At 43.0% G+C, this 22500-nt stretch overlaps 1 protein-coding gene across 1 annotated transcript in view; it reads right to left on the reverse strand.

Annotated features, from left to right (window-relative positions):
- LOC123519683 (calcium-activated potassium channel slowpoke-like) overlaps positions 1 to 22500 on the reverse strand; it is a 253402-nt gene that overhangs the window by 112714 nt on the left and 118188 nt on the right. The window contains 2 exon segments of the mRNA XM_045281184.1: positions 3022 to 3024; positions 19084 to 19145. Coding sequence (XP_045137119.1) covers positions 3022 to 3024; positions 19084 to 19145 — 65 coding nt within the window.

The following is a 22500-nucleotide window of genomic DNA, read 5'->3' on the forward strand; positions in this document are numbered from 1 at the left end:
AACTTTTATCAATCTCCATAATTACTGTGACTATTTTCGGGTCAAACAGATTCTAAGTTCCCGCGCGACATCTGCTCTGTGCCCTGATTGGTGGTGGTGGTAGTGGTGGTGTATATGGAGGGGAGGTAATCTTCTCGCCAGGTAAGCTTTATCTCTTCAGTACCAGGACGCGTTTTCATATTCATTCTGGTTACTATTTAGTGATTTTATACAGCTTCAGGAACATTTGTTGGGATTAAAATAGCAAAGACTCTGGCCATTAATCTTCTGACCTTCATAGACCCTTCCTAATGCAAGTAAAATTGTCTAATCATACCCAAAAATCAAGGTAAAAAATGGGTCTCAGTATTGAAAGGGTTGATATCGGATTTTCACCTGTTACCTGTGTGCTTTAATTATTTTCCTCTGTTTCGTTTCATTTAGCGATTTTTTTTATTTTCATTTGTTTTTTCCTTCTTATTTACTTTTCTTGTTGTCCAGTATATCATTTACACTAACGTCTTTTTATTTTTCTTTATTTTTTTGTCTGTGTTTAGTTTTTTCTGTAGTCTTGTTTTCATTCTATTCATTGTTCATTGTTCTTTGTTATTCAGTGTCTATTCATCCACGCAATTTGTTTTTATTTGTTTAGCAACTTACATAATTTTCGTTCCCCCTTTATATGCTTTCCTAAACCTTCTTACTATCTCCGTTTTCCTATTTTCCTATTTCTCCTTCGCTTCTTATATTTACTGCTATCTCCACTTTCACCTTTCATCTCTATTCCTTATTTCTTCATATACACCTTTATCTCGCTCTTATGCTTACTTCTATTCGCTTTTCTTCATTCCCCTTACTTTCCTGTCTCTCTCCCACGCTTACTCTCTCCTCATAACCAGGCTGAAGGAGGAACAGCTTAGACACACAACGAGGCCCTAAGAAGCTGCGTCACGCCCTTCGCTGCTTCATACACAACTTGAATACGTCGACAAGTAACACAAGCTATTGATTATCGGTAACCTGCTCGCACCTGAGGACTTCCCTTCATCCCCGAGACACGCCCCGCTCCTCGTCACAGGGAAAGACTGGGTGGGGTATTTCTGGGGTGGTACTGGGGTGTTACTGGGGTGCTCTGGGGGGTGTTTCTGGGCCTGGCGGGATGGGAGGGTCTGGTTGGTGCCGTAACTCATTCGCCGAACACAAAGACTGGAAAGAGGATTGGCTTTTTTTTTTTTTTTTTTTTTTTTGCCTTTCTTGTCTTTTACTTTTTTTTTCAGCGGCTTACAAAGGAGAATGATGAACACTCCCAAAAAACGAGAATTGGCCCCGTTACTGGTATTCTTAAGAGTCTTCACGGCGCGCTTTATGAGAGCTGGCCACAATTAGGCTCCACACGCCGTTGTGTGAGGTTTATCAGGGCGTGGCACGAAGGAAAACAGAATTAGAAGGCTGTCTGAATACTGTGGATAACTAAGCAGCAATTGATATACCTGGCGGGCCGCGGCGGTGAGGCCACCGACAGCGCCGCACCTCACCCACTAAACACATCCCACAAACAAAACAACTGCATTAATTCAACTTTGTAAATTCTGAAAGAAAAAGCATGAACTTAGGAGGTAAAAAATCACCATCACCAAAGTAACTTCCTGAAAGTGTTGACTTGAGGGCAACAGGTCCCTGGAGGCGGGCCAGGCGGCCAGGCGGCCAGGCCACGCCGGGAACCCGAGCAGTGTTGCGGCTCCCGGATGGCGCTGAAAAATGGAGGTGGCGGCGTCGCCATCCTTTAGTAAGAACTATTGGTGCCGCCACTACGTGCAATCCCGAGGCGTGGCCAGCCTGCCGTGCCGCCTCGGGGTGCTGAGGCTACAAGTGGTGCTGGTGACACCCACACCCACCCTACTGCCTCCACTCCGGCACTCCGGCACTTAGGCACTCACCCCGCGGCATGGGGGCAGTGTCAAGGCGCCTCCTTGGCGGCAGGGAGTGTCTTCGTGTGAGCATCGCAGAAAGTTGCACGAGGAAACTATGACAAAGCAATTAGCTACTGCATTTGTGAAACACGTGCGCATGCTACTTGCCTGTCGCCAAGGTACGGTTAGTGCAGTGATAAGCGTGTCGCGGGGCGGCTGCAGGGAGCCTCTACCCCCCCCGCAGCCTACCTACTGCCGGCCTACGTGCTTCCGCTGTGCCGTCTCTTCGTCTTGGCGGCGACAATGGCTTCGCGAGACGGCTGTGTGTGTGTGTGTGTGTGTGTGTGTGTGTGTGTGTGTGTGTGTGTGTGTGTGTGTGTGTGTGTGAAGATATAACTTTGCGCACGCGCATGTAAGCAACTACATCATCCTAGCATCAAGCAAAAAATGGTCTTGCTAGGAAATATAAAACAACAGCCAAATGCGACATCCTTGTGTCTTCCTGGTGCTGCAGGTGTTGGCTCCTTCCTTCACAGATGCTCCCCGACGTATGCAGTGCGGCGCGTCACTCTGCTGTCGCCCTCGTCCTCCCCTTCCGCAGCAGCCGCGCCACATTCCCCGGCGACACGTGACTTCAGGTTCCGGTGACACGAAGAAAACTGAGTCGGAAGCTTGATAATGCAAGGATGTGTCAGGGAAGCGGAAGAGCGGCGAGACAGCTCCTGCGGTAACTATGTAGGCGCTGTGTGTGTGTGTGTGTGTGTGTGTGTGTGTGTGTGTGTGTGTGTGTAAGCGCATTACGTCATGTTCTCTCCACAGTGTGCCCTTGAGCGTGCGTGATCTGGGTGTGACCGCGTACCACACAGTGCACACAGGTGACCACTACAGCTGTTCTACCGGCGCGGTCAGCGTGCGGCATCTACTGAGCTTCTAGTACAGCCAAGCGAGAGCAGCGGCGCACCGACACTTGCAGTAAACCAAAACGCTGGCAGTCACAGAAAACAGAACGGTGATATACAGTCCAAGATAATAAGAGTAATAATGACGTAAAGAAAATGCATAGTACAACCAGAAACCTAACACACGAAGAGCTACTGACTGACTGACCTTGGGAATGTGGTGTCAAACTTACATACTGGAAGGAGAAAAGAACACATGTAGGTATATAATAGGCACGTGTATTTAACGACAGATAAGGGAGCTATGCATATTAATGATTCATCTCCAAGAAAAATATATATAGCTTGGGAGGGAGACAGGTGACAGAAGATGGGAGGAGGGGGGTGGCGGCCGGGACAGCAGCGCCCCTTCCTCCAAACACAGCCTGAACAACAGTAAAGATGGAAAAAAGTCATTACAAACTAGAATGATTAAAGATTGTGGGCAGTGAGGATGGCACACATCAGTGGTGGCACCCTGGGCGACCCTGCAGGTGGTACTGGGGGAGCAAAGGGCCACGGGGAGGAATGGGGAAGGGGAAGCAAAATGGGGAATGGTATTAATGAGCCTTAAACCACCAAGGGAATGAGGCCGAGGGGACACACAAGACTGCTACTGCCAAGCCGCCAGGAGAAGCTGCCACACTCTGCGAGGGAGAGAAGGGAAGAGTAACCTGGGGGAGTAATTTAGTAAATGTGGAGGGAGCGAACTGTGAAGAGGACGAGTATGAAAAGGGGAGGTAAGAAGGTGAGGATAAAGGACGAGGAACAAAGGACGTTAAGAGTAGTGATGTATGTGATGTGATAGGGAGGTGAGGCACGGCAGGACACGGCAGGACACGGCAAGGCACGGCAAGGGGGGAGGAAGCCGAGGGTGAAGCATGAAGCACGTACAAAGAACCACGTGACAAGCAGTAAGACGTACGAGGGGAGAGGGAGAAGCAGACCAGCAAGCCATAAGTAAAATATAACATGGAGTATAAAAATTGTAAAGACGACGAGGAAAAAAGTTTGGTAAGGTACGGTGAAGTTAGGTTAGGTAAGGTAAGGTGAGGTGAGGTAAGGCAAGGTAAGGTAGATATAAAGGTCATGATAGGATAAATATGAGTTGAATATGGGGAAAGAGAAGATAATAGATGGCGATATGGATGGAAGGAGATAAATTGAGAGAAAATGACAAAAAAAAAATGAGGAATGAAAGAAATGAATGGTCGATAATAATGCATGATTGATAATAATGCATGGTAAATGAGAGGACAATACACACACACACACACACACACACACACACACACACACACACACACACACAGTACAACAAAAATGACTGACAAACGATACAATACATAAAGTAAAAAATAGAACCATACTAGTACATGTGTGTGTGTGTGTGTGTGTGTGTGTGTGTGTGTGTGTGTGTGTGTGTGTGTGTGTGTGTGTGTGTGTGTGTGAGTGGGCGTTTCAAAGGAATTCTGGAGTGACAAAAAAAAAAAAAAAATATTCCGTGTTCCAAAATGGTTCGTTTGCACGCATATAAGTGAGAGATTGAACGTGACGGCACAAGTAATTTATAGTAACGAAGGTGTTGCAAATTTTCATGAAACAGACGAAATAAAAAGAAACAAATGAAAATAAAAAAAAGTAGACCTGAAAAAGTTCAAAAATTTTACGATCGAATTATAGAAAAAGAAAATAAGAAAATATAACGATGTAAATACGAGGTTTTTAGTAACTCTTATATTAGATTCTGTCATTAGTAATTACGTAATGTTAGTTAATTAAGGGAGCGAATGGCAGGTGTGTGAGGTATTAATGTCAGATGAACAGGTGAGATTATATCTGTAATGTGTGTGTGTGTGTGTGTGTGTGTGTGTGTGTGTGTGTGTGTGTGTGTGTGTGTGTGTGTGTGTGTGTGTGTGTGTGTGTGTGTGTGTGTGTGTGTGTGTGTGTGTGTGTGTGTGTGTGTGTGTGTTACTCTAATACACCAACACACAAACTCACAAACAAATATCACAGTTGCACCAAACACACACACACACACACACACACACACACACACACACACAAAGATAAACAATAACCAACAAACAAAGCAAACAGACACACAATCCAAAACACACTTTGACCAACTAACACACACAAGACTAGAAAAGAAGAAAAAGAAAAAAAAAAAAAAACAAGGACATTTTAATCCAATCACACCAAAAAAAAAAAACACAAAACTTAACAAAAAACGAGAAAAAGACGAAAAGAAACAAGAATTTAATAAAGATAATAGATAGAGGGACTTGTTAACGAGTGAAGAGAGAGAGCGAGGGGGGGAGGGGGATGAGAGAGACGTGGTTGGGACGTAAAGGGTGACGTGAGAGGAAAAAGGGAAGCTGTAGGATTGACAATGAGACAATTAGTAGGATGGTGAAGGACTAGCGTGCAATTACCGACCACAAAGGAAGACAAGAAGTGCCATTAAGCCGGAGTAGGAGGAGGAGGAGGAGGAGGAGGAGGAGGGATACCAGTTGAAGGAAGAATAGGAGGCATACAGGAAGAGAAAGAGAAGATGATATTAGCAAAGAGAGGAAGAGACGGTACAGCAGGAAAAAGAAGAGATGGAGTATCAGGAGGAGGAGGAGGAGGAGGAGGAGGAGGAGGAGGAGGAGGAGGAGGAGGAGGAGGAGGAGAAGGGATACCAGTTGAAGGAAGAATAAGAGAAGAAAGGAGATGATATTCATTAAGAGAGGAAGAGACGGTACAGCAGGAAAAAGAAGAGATGGAGTATCAGGAGGAGGAGGAGGAGGAGGAGGAGGAGGAAAAGAAGCGTTACCATGAAGAAGGGGAAGAGAAAGAGAAGGGATTTGAAAGAGAGGACAAGAGAGACGAAATTAGCAGAGAGAGAGAGAGAGAGAGAGAGAGAGAGAGAGAGAGAGAGAGAGAGAGAGAGAGAGAGAGAGAGAGAGAGAGAGAGAGAGAGAGAGAGAGAGAGAGAGAGAGAGAGAGAGAGAGAGAGAGAGAGAGAGAGAGAGAGAGAGAGAGAGAGACAGCCGGCTGGCCCTTAACACACAGCACAGTAAAGGAAACATGAAAAATAATGAAAAATAAAGCCAAGAGACCACACATCACACTGACACAGGGAGGAGAGATGGGGAAAAAGGAACGGGTGAAATTAGAGAGAAGAGAACTCGTCAAGGGGAAGGACACACACACACACACACACACACACACACACACACACACACACACACACACACACACACACACACAGGAAAGAAGATGAAGAGGGAAGATGGAGGGGCTTGGATAGGGAACACGTATTGTGATGAGGTGGTCGTAATGGTGGAGGAGGAGGAGGAGGAGGAGGAGGAGGAGGAGGAGGAGGAGGAGGAGGAGGAGGAGGAGGAGGAGGGAGGAGGAGGAGGAGGAGGAGGAGAAGGAGAAGGAGAAGGAGGAGATGATAATGGAAATAATGTAAATGATGATGATAATGATGAGAATTAATAAAAAAATAATAGTAATGATAATAACAATAATTCGTATCCTGATGTTCATAATTAAAAAAAGTATTCGTTCTTTTAAGTTTCCACTGTTCGTAACCTGATGTTCGTAATGCAAAGCTCGTTTATTTGAGTCATTTTACAGTTTTTATCGTTTGTGACCCGGAGATATCAATAAATCACGTTCGTAAGCTGGGACAGTGGTGATCGTGTGATGGTGATGGTGTGGTGTGGTGTGGTGTGATGTGGTGTGGTGTGGCCTAGTGTTGTGTGGTCTAGTGTGGTTTAGTGTGGTGTGGTGTGGTGTGGTGTGGTATGGTGTGGTGGTGTGGTGTGGTCTAGTGTGGTGTGGTGTGGTGTTGATGTGGCGTAGTGTGGCGCAGTGGTGGATGAATGAGGTCTGTACTCAGAAACGCTTTGCTCTCTCACCACAACTATTTCCAAGGCCACACAGATGATTAGCGAGGTTTTTAAGAGTGTTTCTCCAGGTAATACTGTAGAAATCTTGTCACTCTACCTCTAGAACCGTAAAAACCTCTAAAAAAAAAAAAACTCGTATTAATTTAAATCAAGCCCTTTTGAAATAGTGAAGGTGAAGCGCAGAAATATTTGAGAATCCGAGTCTAGGTGAGTTTCCGGGCGGTGTTATGACGAAGGGAGGGGGTGCAGTGATGGAGTCTGAGCCGCGCGGTCAAGTCGTAAGCACGTTAATGAGAGGAGGGGCTGAGGGGAAGGAGGAAAGTCAATTAATTAAGGAGTGAAATTAAAAACAGTTAGTGGAAGGAAAACAAACGCGGCGTGACTAAGATTGGAGAGGAGAGGAGACGAAGATATGACTATGATATGAAAAGGAAGAAAAATGTGTGGAGGAAAAATGAGATGAGAAATAACACAGAAATAGAGAGACGTAAGGAAATGCAGTGAAAGAAAAAGGAAAGGAAAGGAAAGGAAAGAAAGAAAAGAAAAGAAAAGGAAAGAAAGGGAAAGGAAATGAAAGGACAGTAAAGAAAGAGAAAGGACAGGAAAGGAAGGAAAGAAAAGGACAGGAAAGGAAGAGAAAGGAAAGGAAAAAAATAGGAAAGGAAAGAAAAGGAAAGGAAAGGAAAGAAAAAGGAAAAGAAAGGAGAGGAAAGGAAAGGAAAGAAAAAGAGGGAAAGAAAGGAAAGGAAAGGAAATGAAAGGAAAGGAAGGGAACGAATGTCACATGAATAATATACATAAAGAAAGAGGAAAATAAAGAACTTAAGAGAAAAATACACAACGTCCTTTCTCAACTCGAAAATTTGTGAGATAAAAGTACATGAAAGAAATTAAGGCAAGAAAGTTTGAAATGAATATCCGAAGTTGATGAGAGAAAAGAATCCGACTCTTTAAGGATACGTAAAGAGAAAAGTTTGGAAAAGTACGTTGCTTAGAATAAAAAAAATCAATAGAAAAGAAATAAGAAAAATATTAAAAAATCTTCAAAAACAAAAACTGGAATTCAAAATAAAAAAACAAGAAAGAAAAAATAAATAAATACAAAAGTTAATATTTAAATAATGACAAAAGAAAACGACGAACAGGAGAAACACATGAGAGAAAACGTGCCCCAAAAATAAGAGGAGTGAAGTTTGAATTCCAGTTTTATGACACACGAACAGAGAGGCGAGAGTTGAAAGAAGGGAAGTATTGTGAACCTCATGTTGGTATTCTGATAACACACTCTACCCTGGGGCGAAAAAGAAACGTAATTATTGATGAAAGAAAATGAGGAATAATGACGATAATGAGAGGATAACAAGAGGGAAGAGGAAGTGGAGTCAGGAGTGGCATATGATAAGGAGATAAGGAGGAGGAGGAGGAGGAGGAGGAGTTGGAAGGTGAGTGGCCTCCGTCAGGTGTGGAGTGGCTTGATAATTGTAAAGGACAGGTGTGTGTGTGTGTGTGTGTGTCACTTCTATTTCTCTTTTCTTTGCACGACTGCAGTTCATAATGGCTCATGTTTTAATGCCAAACTGTCATACTTTTCCTTAGATTTATGCTTATTACGTGTGTGTGTAATTCACCTCGGTCGTCTACTGGTCACCCAGCCAGTCTTCCCCATTACGGAGCGAGCTCAGAGCTCATAGACCGCTCTTCGGGTAGGACTGACACCACATCAACACACAACACACACCGGGAAAGCGAGGCCACAACCTCCAGTTACATCCCGTACCTATTCACTGCTAGGTGAACAGGGGCCACACATTAAGAGGCTTGCCCATTTGCCTCGCCGCTTACCGGGACTCGAACACGGCCCTCTCGATTGTGAGTCGAGCGTGCTAACCACTACACTACGCGGTGTGTGTGTGTGTGTGTAGTAGTAGTAGTAGTAGTAGTAGTAGTAGTAGTAGTAGTAGTAGTAGTAGTAGTAGTAGTAGTAGTAGTAGTAGTAGTAGTAGTAGTAGTAGTAGTAGTAGTAGTAGTAGTAGTAGTAGTAGTAGCAGCTTTCATAATACGTAAAATTTCACACTATAATCGCACGTGTATAATTTTGCTTTAATGAGAAGCACTAAATCTCTCTCTCTCTCTCTCTCTCTCTCTCTCTCTCTCTCTCACCACGGCCAAGACACTACACTGACTCTGGCGTGGCGTGGCGTGGCGTGGCGTGGCGTGTGGTGGCGTGGCGTGGCGTCTCCCAGCCAAAGGAACTCAAATTACCAGTCGCCATTAATCACACCTTTTCAAGCAGCTCCTTCCCCCAACAGTCTGCGCGACACCTGCACCCGGAGCTCATTACCTGCCGCGCCCGCACCTGCTACTTCACCTGACGCTAATGAGGGCGTTATTGTGCTTTATGTTGCCCAGGTATGAACTTTTAGGAGTAGTACGGAGGGCGCCGCCAGATGGCCTTCGTGTCGTGTCGTGTCTCTCTCTTCAGTCTGTCTTAGCGGGTTGTTTACAAGGTGTATCAGGACAGGTGTTAAATGCGAGGGTGTTCTTGCCAGGTGAGGTCTGAATTCTTGTTAGTTTCGGTTTGGTGAGCTTTGAGTGATGCATTGATGTTAATTAGTTAGGTCGTCATCAGGTGAGCTTTGAATGTTTACCTTAGCTTCAGTTTGGTGATCTTAGAGTCTTGATATCAATTAGTCAGGTAGTCATCAGGTGAGCTTTGAATCTTTGAGTGACTGTCTTGATATTAATTAGTCAGGTGAGCTTTGAATGTTTACCTTAGCTTCGGTTTGGTGATTTTTGAGTGATTGTCTTGAAATTAACTAGTCAGGTTAGGATAGGTTAAGTTAGTCATCTGGTGAGGTTTAAATGTTTACCTTGGCTTCCGTTTGGTGATTTTTGAGCGAGTGTCTTGAGGTTAGTGAGTCAGGTAATCAGTTTGAGAGAAAATGACTCAATTAGCCAGTTAGTCAAAGAGTTAATCCATAAATCAGTGAGTAATTCAGTTAATCAATCGGTAAAGTAGTTAGTCAGTCTTCCTGCCAATCAGTTAATCGGCCAGTGAGACAGTTAAGCAATCCATCAGTCAGTCAGTCAGTCAATTCATCAATCATGCAATCAATAAACCACTCACTCACGCAATTAATTATATAACCTTCACACACACACACACACACACACACACACACACACACACACACACACACACACACAGACACTCCTATTTCAAGTAACACATTCATTCCTAATCCACAAAAAAAAAAGACAAAAATTACTCCTAAACTGAAGCAAAAACCCGGAAAATTAGCAAACGCCAGTAACTTTCACCACCACCACCACCACCACCACCACCTCGGCGAGCACTGCGGCGTTAGTATTGTATTTTACAGCCGCCGCCACGGAAAATACACGTATCTCTAGTTACTGGCAAAGTTCCGCGAAAAAGATAAAGTGCTTTTAATTCTGAGTTAAATGGAGCCAGTGCAAGAGGGACTGCGAGAGGAGAGAGAGAGAGAGAGAGAGAGAGAGAGAGAGAGAGAGAGAGAGAGAGAGAGAGAGAGAGAGAGAGAGAGAGAGAGAGAGAGAGAGAGAATATCAGAAAAAAATAGAAAAATGAGAAAAAGAAAGAAAACTCAGATAAATTAAGATAAATAGACGTAATACGAGAGAGAGAGAGAGAGAGAGAGAGAGAGAGAGAGAGAGAGAGAGAGAGAGAGAGAGAGAGAGAGAGAGAGAGAGAGAGAGAGAGCAAAACGAGGAAGATGGAGAGGTGGAAGGGTAAAGGAGACAGAGAGACTGAGAGAGAGAGACGAGGGGAACACAGACAAATCACACCATTAAGCCCTCCTCTAAATCTCCAGACGCAGGCCACGTGACACTCCCCCCGGCGCCAAGACACTCCTAAAGGCACACGGAGACAGACGGACGCAAGCGCGGGAGTTGTGAAGAAGAGGAGGAAAGAGCTCGTGGAAAATTGAAAGGATACATGAAGAAAAAGGAGAATATATCGGTAGTCAGGAAAAGATAGTGGAAAATTCTTACAGAAATGTGAAAAATCTGTACGTTGTGAAGATTTTAAGGATGGAAGGTAAAAGAGAGAGAGAGAGAGAGAGAGAGAGAGAGAGAGAGAGAGAGAGAGAGAGAGAGAGAGAGAGAGAGAGAGAGAATCGATAGTTGTGAATGAAAGAATCTGAAGGAATTTTTTACTCGAAAGTTGAAATATAGAGATGAAAGTTTAATGAAAGAAGGAAAAATAGGAAAAAAAATTGATAGTTGCAAATGAAAGAATCTGAAGGAAATTTTTTACTCGAAACTTGAAATACTGAGATGAAAATTTAATGGAAGAAGAAAAAACACGAAAAAAAATTAGTTGTAAATGAAAGAATCTCAGAAAATTTTTTACGTGAAACTTGAAAAATAAAGAAGAAAATTTAATGGAAGAAGAAATAAAAGAAAAAAAAATCCACAATTAGAAATTAAAGAATCTGAGGAAATATTTTACTCGAAACTTGAAAAATAGAAATCAATTTTAATGGAAGAAGGAAAAATAGGAAAAAAAAATCGACAGCCGGAAATGAAAGAATCTGAGAAAATATTTTCACTCGAAACTTGAGAAATAGAGAAATAAATCAGAGGAGGAATTCATGAACCAGACGAGAAGGAAAGGAAATATATCAAGGACGATTTATATGAAGATGTGACTGGAGGAAGAATGTGAAGAGGAGACGTGAAGGATAGTGAGGAAAAAAATAACATTAAACTTCAGAAATAAATCATAGGGAGAATTAGAAAGGGAGAATTAGAAAGGAAGGGGAAATAAATAAAAGGGAAAGTTACAAGGAAGAAAAAGAGACGAGACATAACTGACCAAAGAAACGAATAAAAAATAACATGGAAGGAGAGAAAAGCAAGGAAAAGAAGACAAAAACAAAGAAAAACGGAAAAAGATAAGAAATAAAGGACGCATTAGTAAAAACATTAGTAAAAGAATAAGGAAGGAGAGAAAAACAAGAAAAAGACAAAGAAAAACGAAAAAGCAAAACGGAAAGGAAGAAAAAGAAAGAAACAATCAAACAAAACGAAAAAAAAAAGAAATATAGAAACAAAAGAAAGATAAGAAAGAAAGATATGAAAATGAAAAAGAAAGAGAACGAAAGAAAGAAAGAAAAGAAAGAAAAAAGAAAGAAAAAGAAAAGAAAAAGAAAAAGAAGACAAAATAGAAGGAAAACAATAAAGACCAGCAAAGGATAAAAAAAAACAAAGACACGACAAAAAAAAATAAATAGAAGAACAAGTCAACAAAATGGAGATTCAAGACGCCCCTTCCCCTCAGCCCCACTCCCCTCCACCCTCCATCAGCAAGTACGACAACCACCACCACGACCCTGGCAGTGATGTAAACAAGCACGCGTCTGGCAGCGGCGAACAGCAATACAGTAATTAAGGCCGTCTCTCTCTCTCTCTCTCTCTCTCTCTGAACCGGTCGTCCATTCTCTATTTTCCTCGTTTTCGTTATTTATTTTGTTCAGTTAATTCCTCTTACGATCTCTCTCTCTCTCTCTCTCTCTCTCTCTCTCTCTCTCTCTCTCTCTCTCTCTCTCTCTCTCTCTCTTCTTATCTTAATTTATTCTTTTCTTTATTCATTTCTGCCGTGTTTTCGTTGTCATTAACCCTCCCCTCTCTCTCTCTCTCTCTCTCTCTCTCTCTCTCTCTCTCTCTCTCTCTCTCTCTCTCTCTCTCTCTCTCTATTCTTTCTTTATTCTTTCTCTTTATTCTTTTCATTCGTGCTTTCTTTGTCATTCTCTCTCTCTCTCTCTCTCTCTCTCTCTCTCTCTCTCTCTCTCTCTCTCTCTCTCTCTCTCTCTCTTCTTATCTTAGTTTATTCTTTTCTTTTAATTTCTGCCGTGCTTTCTTTGTCATTCATCCCCCCTCCTCTCTCTCTCTCTCTCTCTCTCTCTCTCTCTCTCTCTCTCTCTCAACAAAGGGCAGGAGCGTGACTTGGATGCTGGGCGAGATTCAGCCCTTAAGACAAAGACAGATTCTTTCTCGCATAAAAACCTTCCACTGACTTGAAGAGTTTGAGAAGTGTGTGTTACGTTTTCTTTCTATTCCTTATCCCGTTTTCTGTTACTGCTGCTAATCCTGGTTTTCTTTTTTTTTTCAGTTTTGCTTGTTGTTGTCATTGTCATTGTTGTTTGGTGTTTGTTTTTCTAGTGTCATATTTTTGTAATCGGAAAAAAAAAATGAAGTTATCGGAGGGAAGATGAAATGATATAAAAAACAAACGAAGAGAAAAAGGAAGATAAATATCGGACACACACACACACACACACACACACACACACACACACACACACACACACACACACACACACACACGCAGCACTTCCAGGTGTGTGCCTCAAAGGGTTTAGCACGGTAATTGCATGGTGTTTTCAGAAGGTTTATGAAGTATATCCTTTATGTGTTTATTTATACACTGATAGCAGAGGCGGAGGTCAAGCAGAGGTCAGGTCATAAAGAGGAAATAAGAACACACCTTACTTTTTTTCATTTTTCTGTCTCTTTTTTTTTGTGTGTGTGTGTGAGATAAGTTCAAAAGGATTCAAGAAGGCTATGTGGAGTGTTTGAACCTCCTGTACTCTGTTTGTAGAGGCTCAGTACAGGTTCGAAGAGGGTAATATAAAGGTAAATAAGAGTAGCAAACCCTCCTGTCCACGTTACTTCCATACATTCACCAGTTTGAGTTTCAGGACAAAGAAGACCTTCCTTTTGTGACGCTTCGAAAAGATTCAACAATTCCAGTTCTAAGATAAATAAAACTTTTTTTATTCTTTAGAACTTCTACACTTCTAGTTCTAAGATACATAAAAACTTCTCTTAGTCTTCTTTGGGAGGTTCAACAATTCTAGTTCTCGTATTCTTCTTTTTGGATCTTCAACATTCAACTTATTAGACGAATAAAAACTTTTCTTATTCTTTTTTTAACCTTCAACACTTCCAGTTCTAAGATGAAAATACTTTTAATTCTGAAATAAGAAAAATGTTCTCTTATTCTTCTTTTGGATCTTCAATATTTTCAATTCTAAGATAAAACAAAAAGCTTCTCTTATTCTTTATGTGTTCTTCCATAGTTCCTGTTATAAGATGAATGAAAAAATCACTTATTATTCTTTGGATCTTCAATACTTCCAGTTCTAAGGTAAACAAAATTTTCTCCCATTCTGTTTTTGGATCTTCAATACATTCAGTTCTGGGGTAAACAAAAATTTCTCCTTTTCTTTTTTGGATCTTCAATATTTTCAGTTCTAAGATAAACAATTAATTTTCACTTATTCTTCTTTAGGGTATTCAATACTTCGAGTTATAAAGTATAAAAAAACTTCCTGGGCTTATTTGGAGATGTTTACAATTGGAGTTATGAGACAAAGAACCCTCCTACCATAAGCTACCATTTCAAGTGTCCCAAATGTCGAAGCTCCATAAAGAGAACCCACTCATTTCAAGCGTCCCAAAAGTCGGTACCATAAAAAAGAACCCCAAAAGTCGAGGTTCCATAAAAAAGAACCCCAATTATTTCACTCCCACATATTCAACAGCTGGAATGTTGAGAAATAAAAAAAACAAATTGACTTCCTGAGGTGATGTAACGTTTCCCTCTTCGCCGCCTGCCTGACTGACAACACGGGGGAGTTAGTGAAGCTCGGCACGGCATTCCCTTCCTCCTCACTGCGTCACGAGCCACGACACTTGCTGGATAAAATTTAGACAAACGAGTAGGAGAGGCGGTGAGGAAGGCGTGATGTAGTGGTGCTCTGTCTTCCCTCACGCCTTGCAAACATGAAAACACAATGGACTCCTTTAGTTTACGGGATATTTTCTTGCAAACATGAAAACACAATGGATTTCTGTAGTTTTAGGGACAATTTTTCGTAGATAGATGAAAAACGCAATGTATTTCTTCAGTTTTAGGGGCATTTTTTTTCTTGGTTACGTTAAAAACACAAGGTAGGCCTACTGCTTAAGTTTTAGGGATATTTTCTTGCAATCAATAAACCACAATGTACCTTTACAGTTTTAGGGATATTTTTCTGAGAGACATGTGACGATTTAGGGACTTTTTTTGGTTAGGTTAAAATACAATGTACTTATATAGTTTTAGGGACATTTTCCTGAATACATGAAAACACAATATACTTCTACAGTTTTAAGGACATTTTTTTCTGAGACCCGTGACGATTTCCCTGTTCCATTGTGTTAGTGTTGTTATTATTATTATTATCCTCAGCAATGGGAAGAAACGATGAGTCACAATGCAGCAACACAGGTAAAAGTAACACAGGTGAGTTGAGGGATACAGGCAACTTGTTGAGGTGAGTCCAAACACACAGGTAACTTGTTCAGGTAACGATGAACATCCTTACTTGCCTGTTACACCTGTTTTAGTACTTTTAGTGAATTAATCGTTACATTTACCTCTAGTTTATCTTCTACAAGTTCTTCCTATTGGCTAAGGAGGTTCAGTCTATGGTGCTGCTAGATCCTAACCTTATTCGTGAAGGTTCTAGCCATTACTGGTCATTCCGTGTCTCTAGGCTAAGGGATTAAAGGGACTGACGTGATCATTACAGTTTTGTGAGTTTTATACAAGTTTATGACACTCGTGATCTCATCCACCGTTTTCTGTGATATGTGTTTGGGACGTGACATGATCGAAATTTATTGCGAGAGAAGTGGAACGAATTATGGAACTGTCATTAATATCTCTCTCTCTCTCTCTCTCTCTCTCTCTCTCTCTCTCTCTCTCTCTCTCTCTCTCTCTCTCTCTCTCTCTCTCTCTCTCGAATGCACACACACACACACACACACACACACACACACACACACACACACACACACACACACACACACAGGAGCGAGTCAACAACACACTCCTGCATCACAAGCGCTGCTCTTTTGTTTTAGGGCGAGCGCCTCTCCGTTCCTTTCTTCCGTGGCTTCCTCCCGCCACTGAGTGTGCCTGGAGGGTTGGCTTGTGGCTCGAGGTTAGAGTTGGCGGGAGGTTAGTGACAAGTTAGTAGATCAAAGTTAGTATAGTGGCAGCCAGGCACCAGGTGCAGGTGCCGCGTGTTGGTGCGGGGCATACTGCTGGCAGGGCTTGGCGTGCTGTGCTTCCTCAGCGGTGACAAGGAACCGCCTCCTGCCGCGCCGCGATGAGCTGAGGCGCCTTTCTTTCACCTTGGCCGAGAGTAAATATTGGTGTGTCTGTTTACACTCAGCGACGTGTGTGTGTGTGTGTGTGTGTGTGTGTGTGTGTGTGTGTGTGTGTGTGGTGAGGTGGGCGTGTCGGGTGGTGGGCTGGGCGGGGCGTCGGGCTGGCGGGGTGGCAGGTTGGCGGGGCGGCGGAGCGGCGGCACCTCAAGGGTTCGGTCACTCGGGTGTAACTGATATTTATTGAAACTGTATGAGAATTCCCGGTGGTCCTCAGTGATATATTGGTCGCTTTGGCGAGCTGCGGAAAAGCTCGTTTTTCTCAACGGACCTCATGAGGCTGTCTCAGCAGACACGCCAGCGGGCGGCGGCGGGGACAGGCGACGGCCAGACACAGCCTGGCCGCGGCTCCGTCCTGGTGGCGGCGCCGTGAGCCCCTCTGGTCGCCGTCACCACGGGGGCTGGTGCGGGAGTCAGCGAGGCATTCAGCCAGGCAGTTATGCCGTCCAATATATGAGAAGCATCTCTCTTTATTTTCCCTTCATATTAAACGAAGCTTCAGGCGGAGCGTGACCTCGGAAGACACACGCTCCTGACGTCACCAAGCCGCCGCCGCAGCCGCCGCCAATACCACCCTCCATTCCCCATTCAGCGCCTCATTGGAGCCACTATTGGCCAACGCTCCCTCCGTCACTGTGATGCACGTGGCCGGCTGATGCACGGCGCCACGGAAGGACCCGCTCAGCTGCCCCACTCCACCCAGGGATGACAGGGGAGCCGACAGGCGCGGCGACACAAGGCGTAGAGCAGCGCCTTCAAGCTGACCCTCTGTGTGCTGTGTGGCGGCGGAGGTGGTGGTGGTGGTTGTGGTGGTGGTGGTGGTGGTGGTGGTGGTGGTGGTGGTGGTGGTGGTGGTGGTGAGGGGCGAGACCGAACGAGAGGGTGCTGGAGGGATGAAGAGAGCTGAGTGGAGGCTTGAGGAGAAGAAGGAAGAGGAGAGAGGAGGAGGAGAAGACGGAGAGAAGGAGGTGACATGGGGACAAAAGACAGTTAATCTTCCACCTGAGGAACACACCAAAAATGAGGGACGCTGACATGAGGGGACGAGGTAAGTAGATGGAGGAGGAGGAGAGAATGACGGAGGTGAACTGTACACATTTGCCCACCACCAAGAAAACCTCAGTGGTGAAAACAATGGGAGAAACAAAACAAGGAGAACACGATGACTGATGAACAGAGACGGTTGTGTATGGATCGGTGAGGGGAGAGCCTGTCCTCCCCTCACCCCGCCGCTGAGGAGGATGAGGTAGGAAGAGGAGGTAGAGAAGAGGACAAAAGGATAACATTAAAACATTTATGGCTATTTGATGGGAATACAGACCGTGAATGGCGTGATGATAATAATGAGACTGGTGACAATAGCCAGAAAGGACGGGAAGATGACGGGGGGGGGGAGAGCGTTTGGGGTTTGGGGTGGCGAGGGGTTAGGAACGGAGAGCCGGGACACTGGAACAAGGGAAAGGGGGAGAAGGGGAGAAGAGACGAAGGTTACACAAGCAAGAATTGGGGTAAAAGAAGAAATAACAAGCAATCTGGGGAAGAATGAGACCGCAGGGAACATATATGATGGGGAAGGGGTGATGGCACTGGGCAAGACAAGGGGTAGGGGACAGGGGACAGGGGGCAATGTGAGTAGGAGGCAGGCAGACTCGTTGTAACTCTGAAAAAAAGACTATTGCTATATAAGGGGGTCTGTTAAGGGGCAGGTGGCAGGGGGTGGCAGGGGACTAGCTAGATAAGGGGGGACAAAAAAGGGTACATAAAGTTAGATCCCAATAACAAAGGGTTGGATCCCATGAAAGGGTCTTGAACACTACTACCCTGAGGCGACCACCGATGTGTGACACTGGCAGCAGAAAACCCGCTTGTTCCCGCTACTCTCTAGTATAAAAAGAATGACAATAATAGAGCAAAGTAAAAATGCAAGACTAGAGGACAAGGCTGAGGCAATGCCGGGCTAAGGGCTATGAGGGCAGGGCAGAGGCATGCTGGAGGCTAGGGGCGAACCACTGATGTGAAAACAAGCTATAGCTGCTCACAGTAATCTTGACTTCCACCTTTATATTCCTAGTGAAATAAAGACTTTAGTAATGCAGTAATAGTAATCATAAGACAATACATAAAAAAACACTCGGTTCTTCATGAAAAAATGCATTCGTATCGCCTGCATGATTCACAGTATAAGTCATGACCTAGCACTGGTGGCCTCACTAGAGCATGAGAGGCAGCACACACTGGAACTCTCACCACTACACCTACACAAACCCCTACAACGAAACAATGGCGGGCCGTCTAGGGAAAAATGTGCTACACTACATCACTGCCGCTCTGGTGCAATGACCCAGAGTGATCAAAGACAAAAACTCGAGGCAGTGACAGTATCAAGAACCTTGGCCAAAAATCATTAACAAAACCTTCTATGTCCCGCTGAGCTCAGGGGTGACGCCGCCGCCGCCGCCGCTGCCGCCGCCAGTGTCGCCGCCACGCCTCTGCACTACACAGCGCCACGTGACAGCCTCTCCGCGGTAAATGAGTCACGGAGTCCACTCAATAATACACAAAATAAAATGTTCACTTTGACGGTAATTTAACTTCCAAGAACACAAAAACCTAAACAAAGAAAGTGATTTAATTTCCTTAGATTGACTCTTTAGCTAATGATTGGGACTTCAAGGCAAACATAACAGTATTTTCTAGTTTATTTCTTTAGATTGCATCACAATGAATAGTTTTCTTTTTGAAAGAGTCTGGAATAACTGTGTTTTCGTCAGATTTATTAACTTGCTTTGCAATTCGTAATTCAAGCTTTAAATAGGCAATTTAAACCATGATTTTTGGTTTATTACCTTTCTAAGACTCAAAAGACAGAATCAATCACATTTCAAACTGCCATTTGAAAGATTTAATGACAAAACTAACAGCTTTTTAAATTTAATTCCTGTTTTACTTCTTTATGAGTGGACGTGGCGTGCGGTGGCGGGCGGTGGGCGGCGGGGGCGGCGGGCACCTGCTGCAGCAACTGAGGCGTTAATAATGGAAACAGAGGGAGGGAGGGGCGGCAGATAAGACGGGAGTAGTACTTACTTTGATGCATCAATGAAGTAGATGATCAGAGAGGCAATACTGAGGATGAACACCAGCACCACCTGTGGGGAGGAACAAAACTCGTTAGCATTCAGGTGAACAGGTGATGATCAAACGACTACAACAAAAGCAAGGAATGGAAGCAGCAAAACGCTTATTAGTGACACATGAGACTTATTTGTGACTAAAGAACCACACGAGACAGTAAAACAACAAAAAGTGGCTGTAAAAACGAAAATAAACACTTCGAAATCCCTCATAATTAAAGAACATTCACCCAACCACCAGTGAAAGGCGAAAAAAAAAACTAATAAAAAATAAAAACACCATAGATTGATTTGTGATTAAAGAACCATACTAGAATCGATAAAAACAATAAAGGACAACAAAGAAAACAAAAACAGATATCCAGAAAGACAAAACAAAACACTCAAGACTGTTTTATGATTAGAGAACCATAAGAGAACCAGAAAAAAAAAAAAAAAAACAAAAAAAAAAAAAAAATTCAGATACACAGAAATGCTTTATAATCACAGAACAATAACCCGGCGAACAGTGAAAAGGGATAAAGGAAAACTGTGCAATACGCTTCACTGCCTTTCACTGTTTTCACTGCCCTTCATCGTTTCACCAGAAATTCTCGTGCAGTCAGTTCTATAATCCCTCCAGAACCGCCCAGTCAGTCAGGAGTGCCAGAAATTCCCCCCAAATCCTGTACGAGGCACAGTAGGGGAAAGGAGAGAGGGAGGGGGTAAGGGGCGATAAAGAGAGTGACATAACCAAGTGCAAATATGAGGGAAGGGAAAATCAATGGACCACTTAAAAATAACCAATGAAAACGTAATTATTTTGGGAAAGAAAAAAATGGGGCTTTAAAGTTCCGACGGATCTAGGTCATGAGAAAGAGAGAGAGAGAGAGAGAGAGAGAGAGAGAGAGAGAGAGAGAGAGAGAGAGAGAGAGAGAGAGAGAGAGAGAGAGAGAGAGAGAGAGAGAGAGAGAGAGAGAGAGAGAGAGAGAGAGAGAGAGAGAGAGAGAGAATCAGTTACTTTTCTAATTCTATTCGATAAAATTCTTTGTTGAAAACGTTAAAGGTCTCGATTATTATTATTATTATTATTATTATTATTATTATTATTATTATTATTATTATTATTATTTCAACTAATTTTGTATTCTTTTGTGTTTCCTCTCATCATCTTCCCTTCCAACTCATTTTTATTTTTTTTTTTTCTTCTTTGACTTCCCTCCTAAACTCTCTCTCTCTCTCTCTCTCTCTCTCTCTCTCTCTCTCTCTCTCTCTCTCTCTCTCTCTCTCTCTCTCTCTCTCTCTCTCTCTCTCTCTCTCAAAGCAGGTGCCGCAGGGGATGCTAGTTTGGGAAAGAAAGAAGAAAAGGAGAAAGGAAAAAAATTGAAAAAAAAATAATGGAAATTTACGTAGTCGTGGAACGCAGCTGCTCGTATTGGAGGAGGAGGAGGAGTAAGAGGAGGAGGAGGAGGAGGAGGAGGAGGAGGAGGAGGAGACATTCATTTCACTTGAGAAAAAAAGGAAAAAAAAAAACGATATAGAAGGAAAAATGATACACAAAGGAAATAAAACGAAGAATAAAAGGTTGAGAAAGGTCTTGGAATTCTCTCTCTCTCTCTCTCTCTCTCTCTCTCTCTCTCTCTCTCTCTCTCTCTCTCAGCCACTCAACACAACCGGAAGTAGAGAAATATAGTGAGTCAAGGTAAATAAAGATAGTTTCTAGGTATACTGTAAGAACAATTCGCTTCATTCGTTGTCTAATTACGTCTTTTTAACGGGACACGCTTTTCCTCTCACGTTACGAGGGAAGGAGCGAGTGTTGACAGTGGCCCATTAAATACATGTAGGTATTTGTCCGTGTATTTCCTCCGAACAAGGTACTAATGGCGTGTTTTTTAATAATTTAATAGCACTGGTAATTTTGGTAATGGTTGTAGGTAGTGGTGGTGGTGGTGGTGGTGGTGGTGGTGGTGCTATTAAGAGTGCGATAATTTTGGTGATGGTCATATTTCTGGTGATGATATCTTTTTTTTTTCTTTTTTTCTTTTTTTTTTATTCAGGGTATATATTTGTAGTTCTAATTGGCGTTAATGGTGGTGGTAATGGTTTCCAATTTGTATCCATTAATTAACTTGGTTCTGTTGTTACTACTATTACTACTACTACTACTACTACTACTACTACTACTACTAATAATAATAATAATAATAATAATAATAATAATAATAATAATAACACTAACCTACCACTAAACATTACTACTACTACTACTACTACTACTACTACTACTACTACTACTACTACTACTACGACCACCACCACCACTACTACTATTACTATGACTTAAACATCATTACTATCAGAGAGAGAGAGAGAGAGAGAGAGAGAGAGAGAGAGAGAGAGAGAGAGAGAGACCCATTCTGCTATCTATCGTTATTAAGGGTACTACTACTACTACTACTACTACTACTACTACTACTACTACTATCACTACAACAAACACTCATACCAATAAAATTTCAATCATCCACTTTTCAGGACAAATAATCCCACTATCCATCTCCCCAGAGAGAGAGAGAGAGAGAGAGAGAGTAATTTTCCACATACAGACTCAGCCATCAGTCAAGCCACACTCCGAGTAATAAAAACACTAACGCCACCATCAATAACAGTAAGTGGAAGAGACTCGAAATGATCCATCAAAAGTTTCCTCCATCACAGCCAGACAACTTCAACTGACCGCCGGGAAATTGAGGAAAAAAAAAAAAACAGAAAAGAAAAAAAATCAGTTTCTCTTAGTTTCTCTCTCTCTCTCTCTCTCTCTCTCTCTCTCTCTCTCTCTCTCTCTCTCTCTCTCACACACACACACACACACACACACACACACACACACACACACACACACACACACACACACACACACATCAACTGAAGGAAAGGAAAAAATAAACTAGACAGAAATACATTACAGAGACGACAGTGTATTGAAGTCCTTTCATTCTAACAAGTATCATAATGAAGTAAATACACCTACACGCCCGTACGCCCACGCCCACACCCACACGTGACCTTTGGAGTCCCCACGCAGGCCACCACGGCGCGTCCCGGGGGCTAAAAGGTATCAGTACGTGTGGTATTCTTAGACGTGTGTGTGTGTGTGTGTGTGTGTGTGTGTGTGTGTGTGTGTGTGTGTGTGTGTGTGTGTGTGTGTGTGTGTGTGTGTGTGTGTGTGTGTGTGTGTGTGTGTGTTATTTTGTTGTAGTGGAGGATGAATGATGTGTGGTGGTGGTGGTGGTGGTGGTATTAGTGTTTTTAATTAGTAGCTGTGGTAGTAGTAGTAGTAGTAGTAGTAGTAGTAGTAGTAGTAGTAGTAGTAGTAGTAGTAGTAGTA

Source organism: Portunus trituberculatus, chromosome 45, assembly GCF_017591435.1.
Source record: "Portunus trituberculatus isolate SZX2019 chromosome 45, ASM1759143v1, whole genome shotgun sequence".
In the NCBI taxonomy this organism is placed as follows: Eukaryota; Metazoa; Arthropoda; class Malacostraca; order Decapoda; family Portunidae; genus Portunus; species Portunus trituberculatus.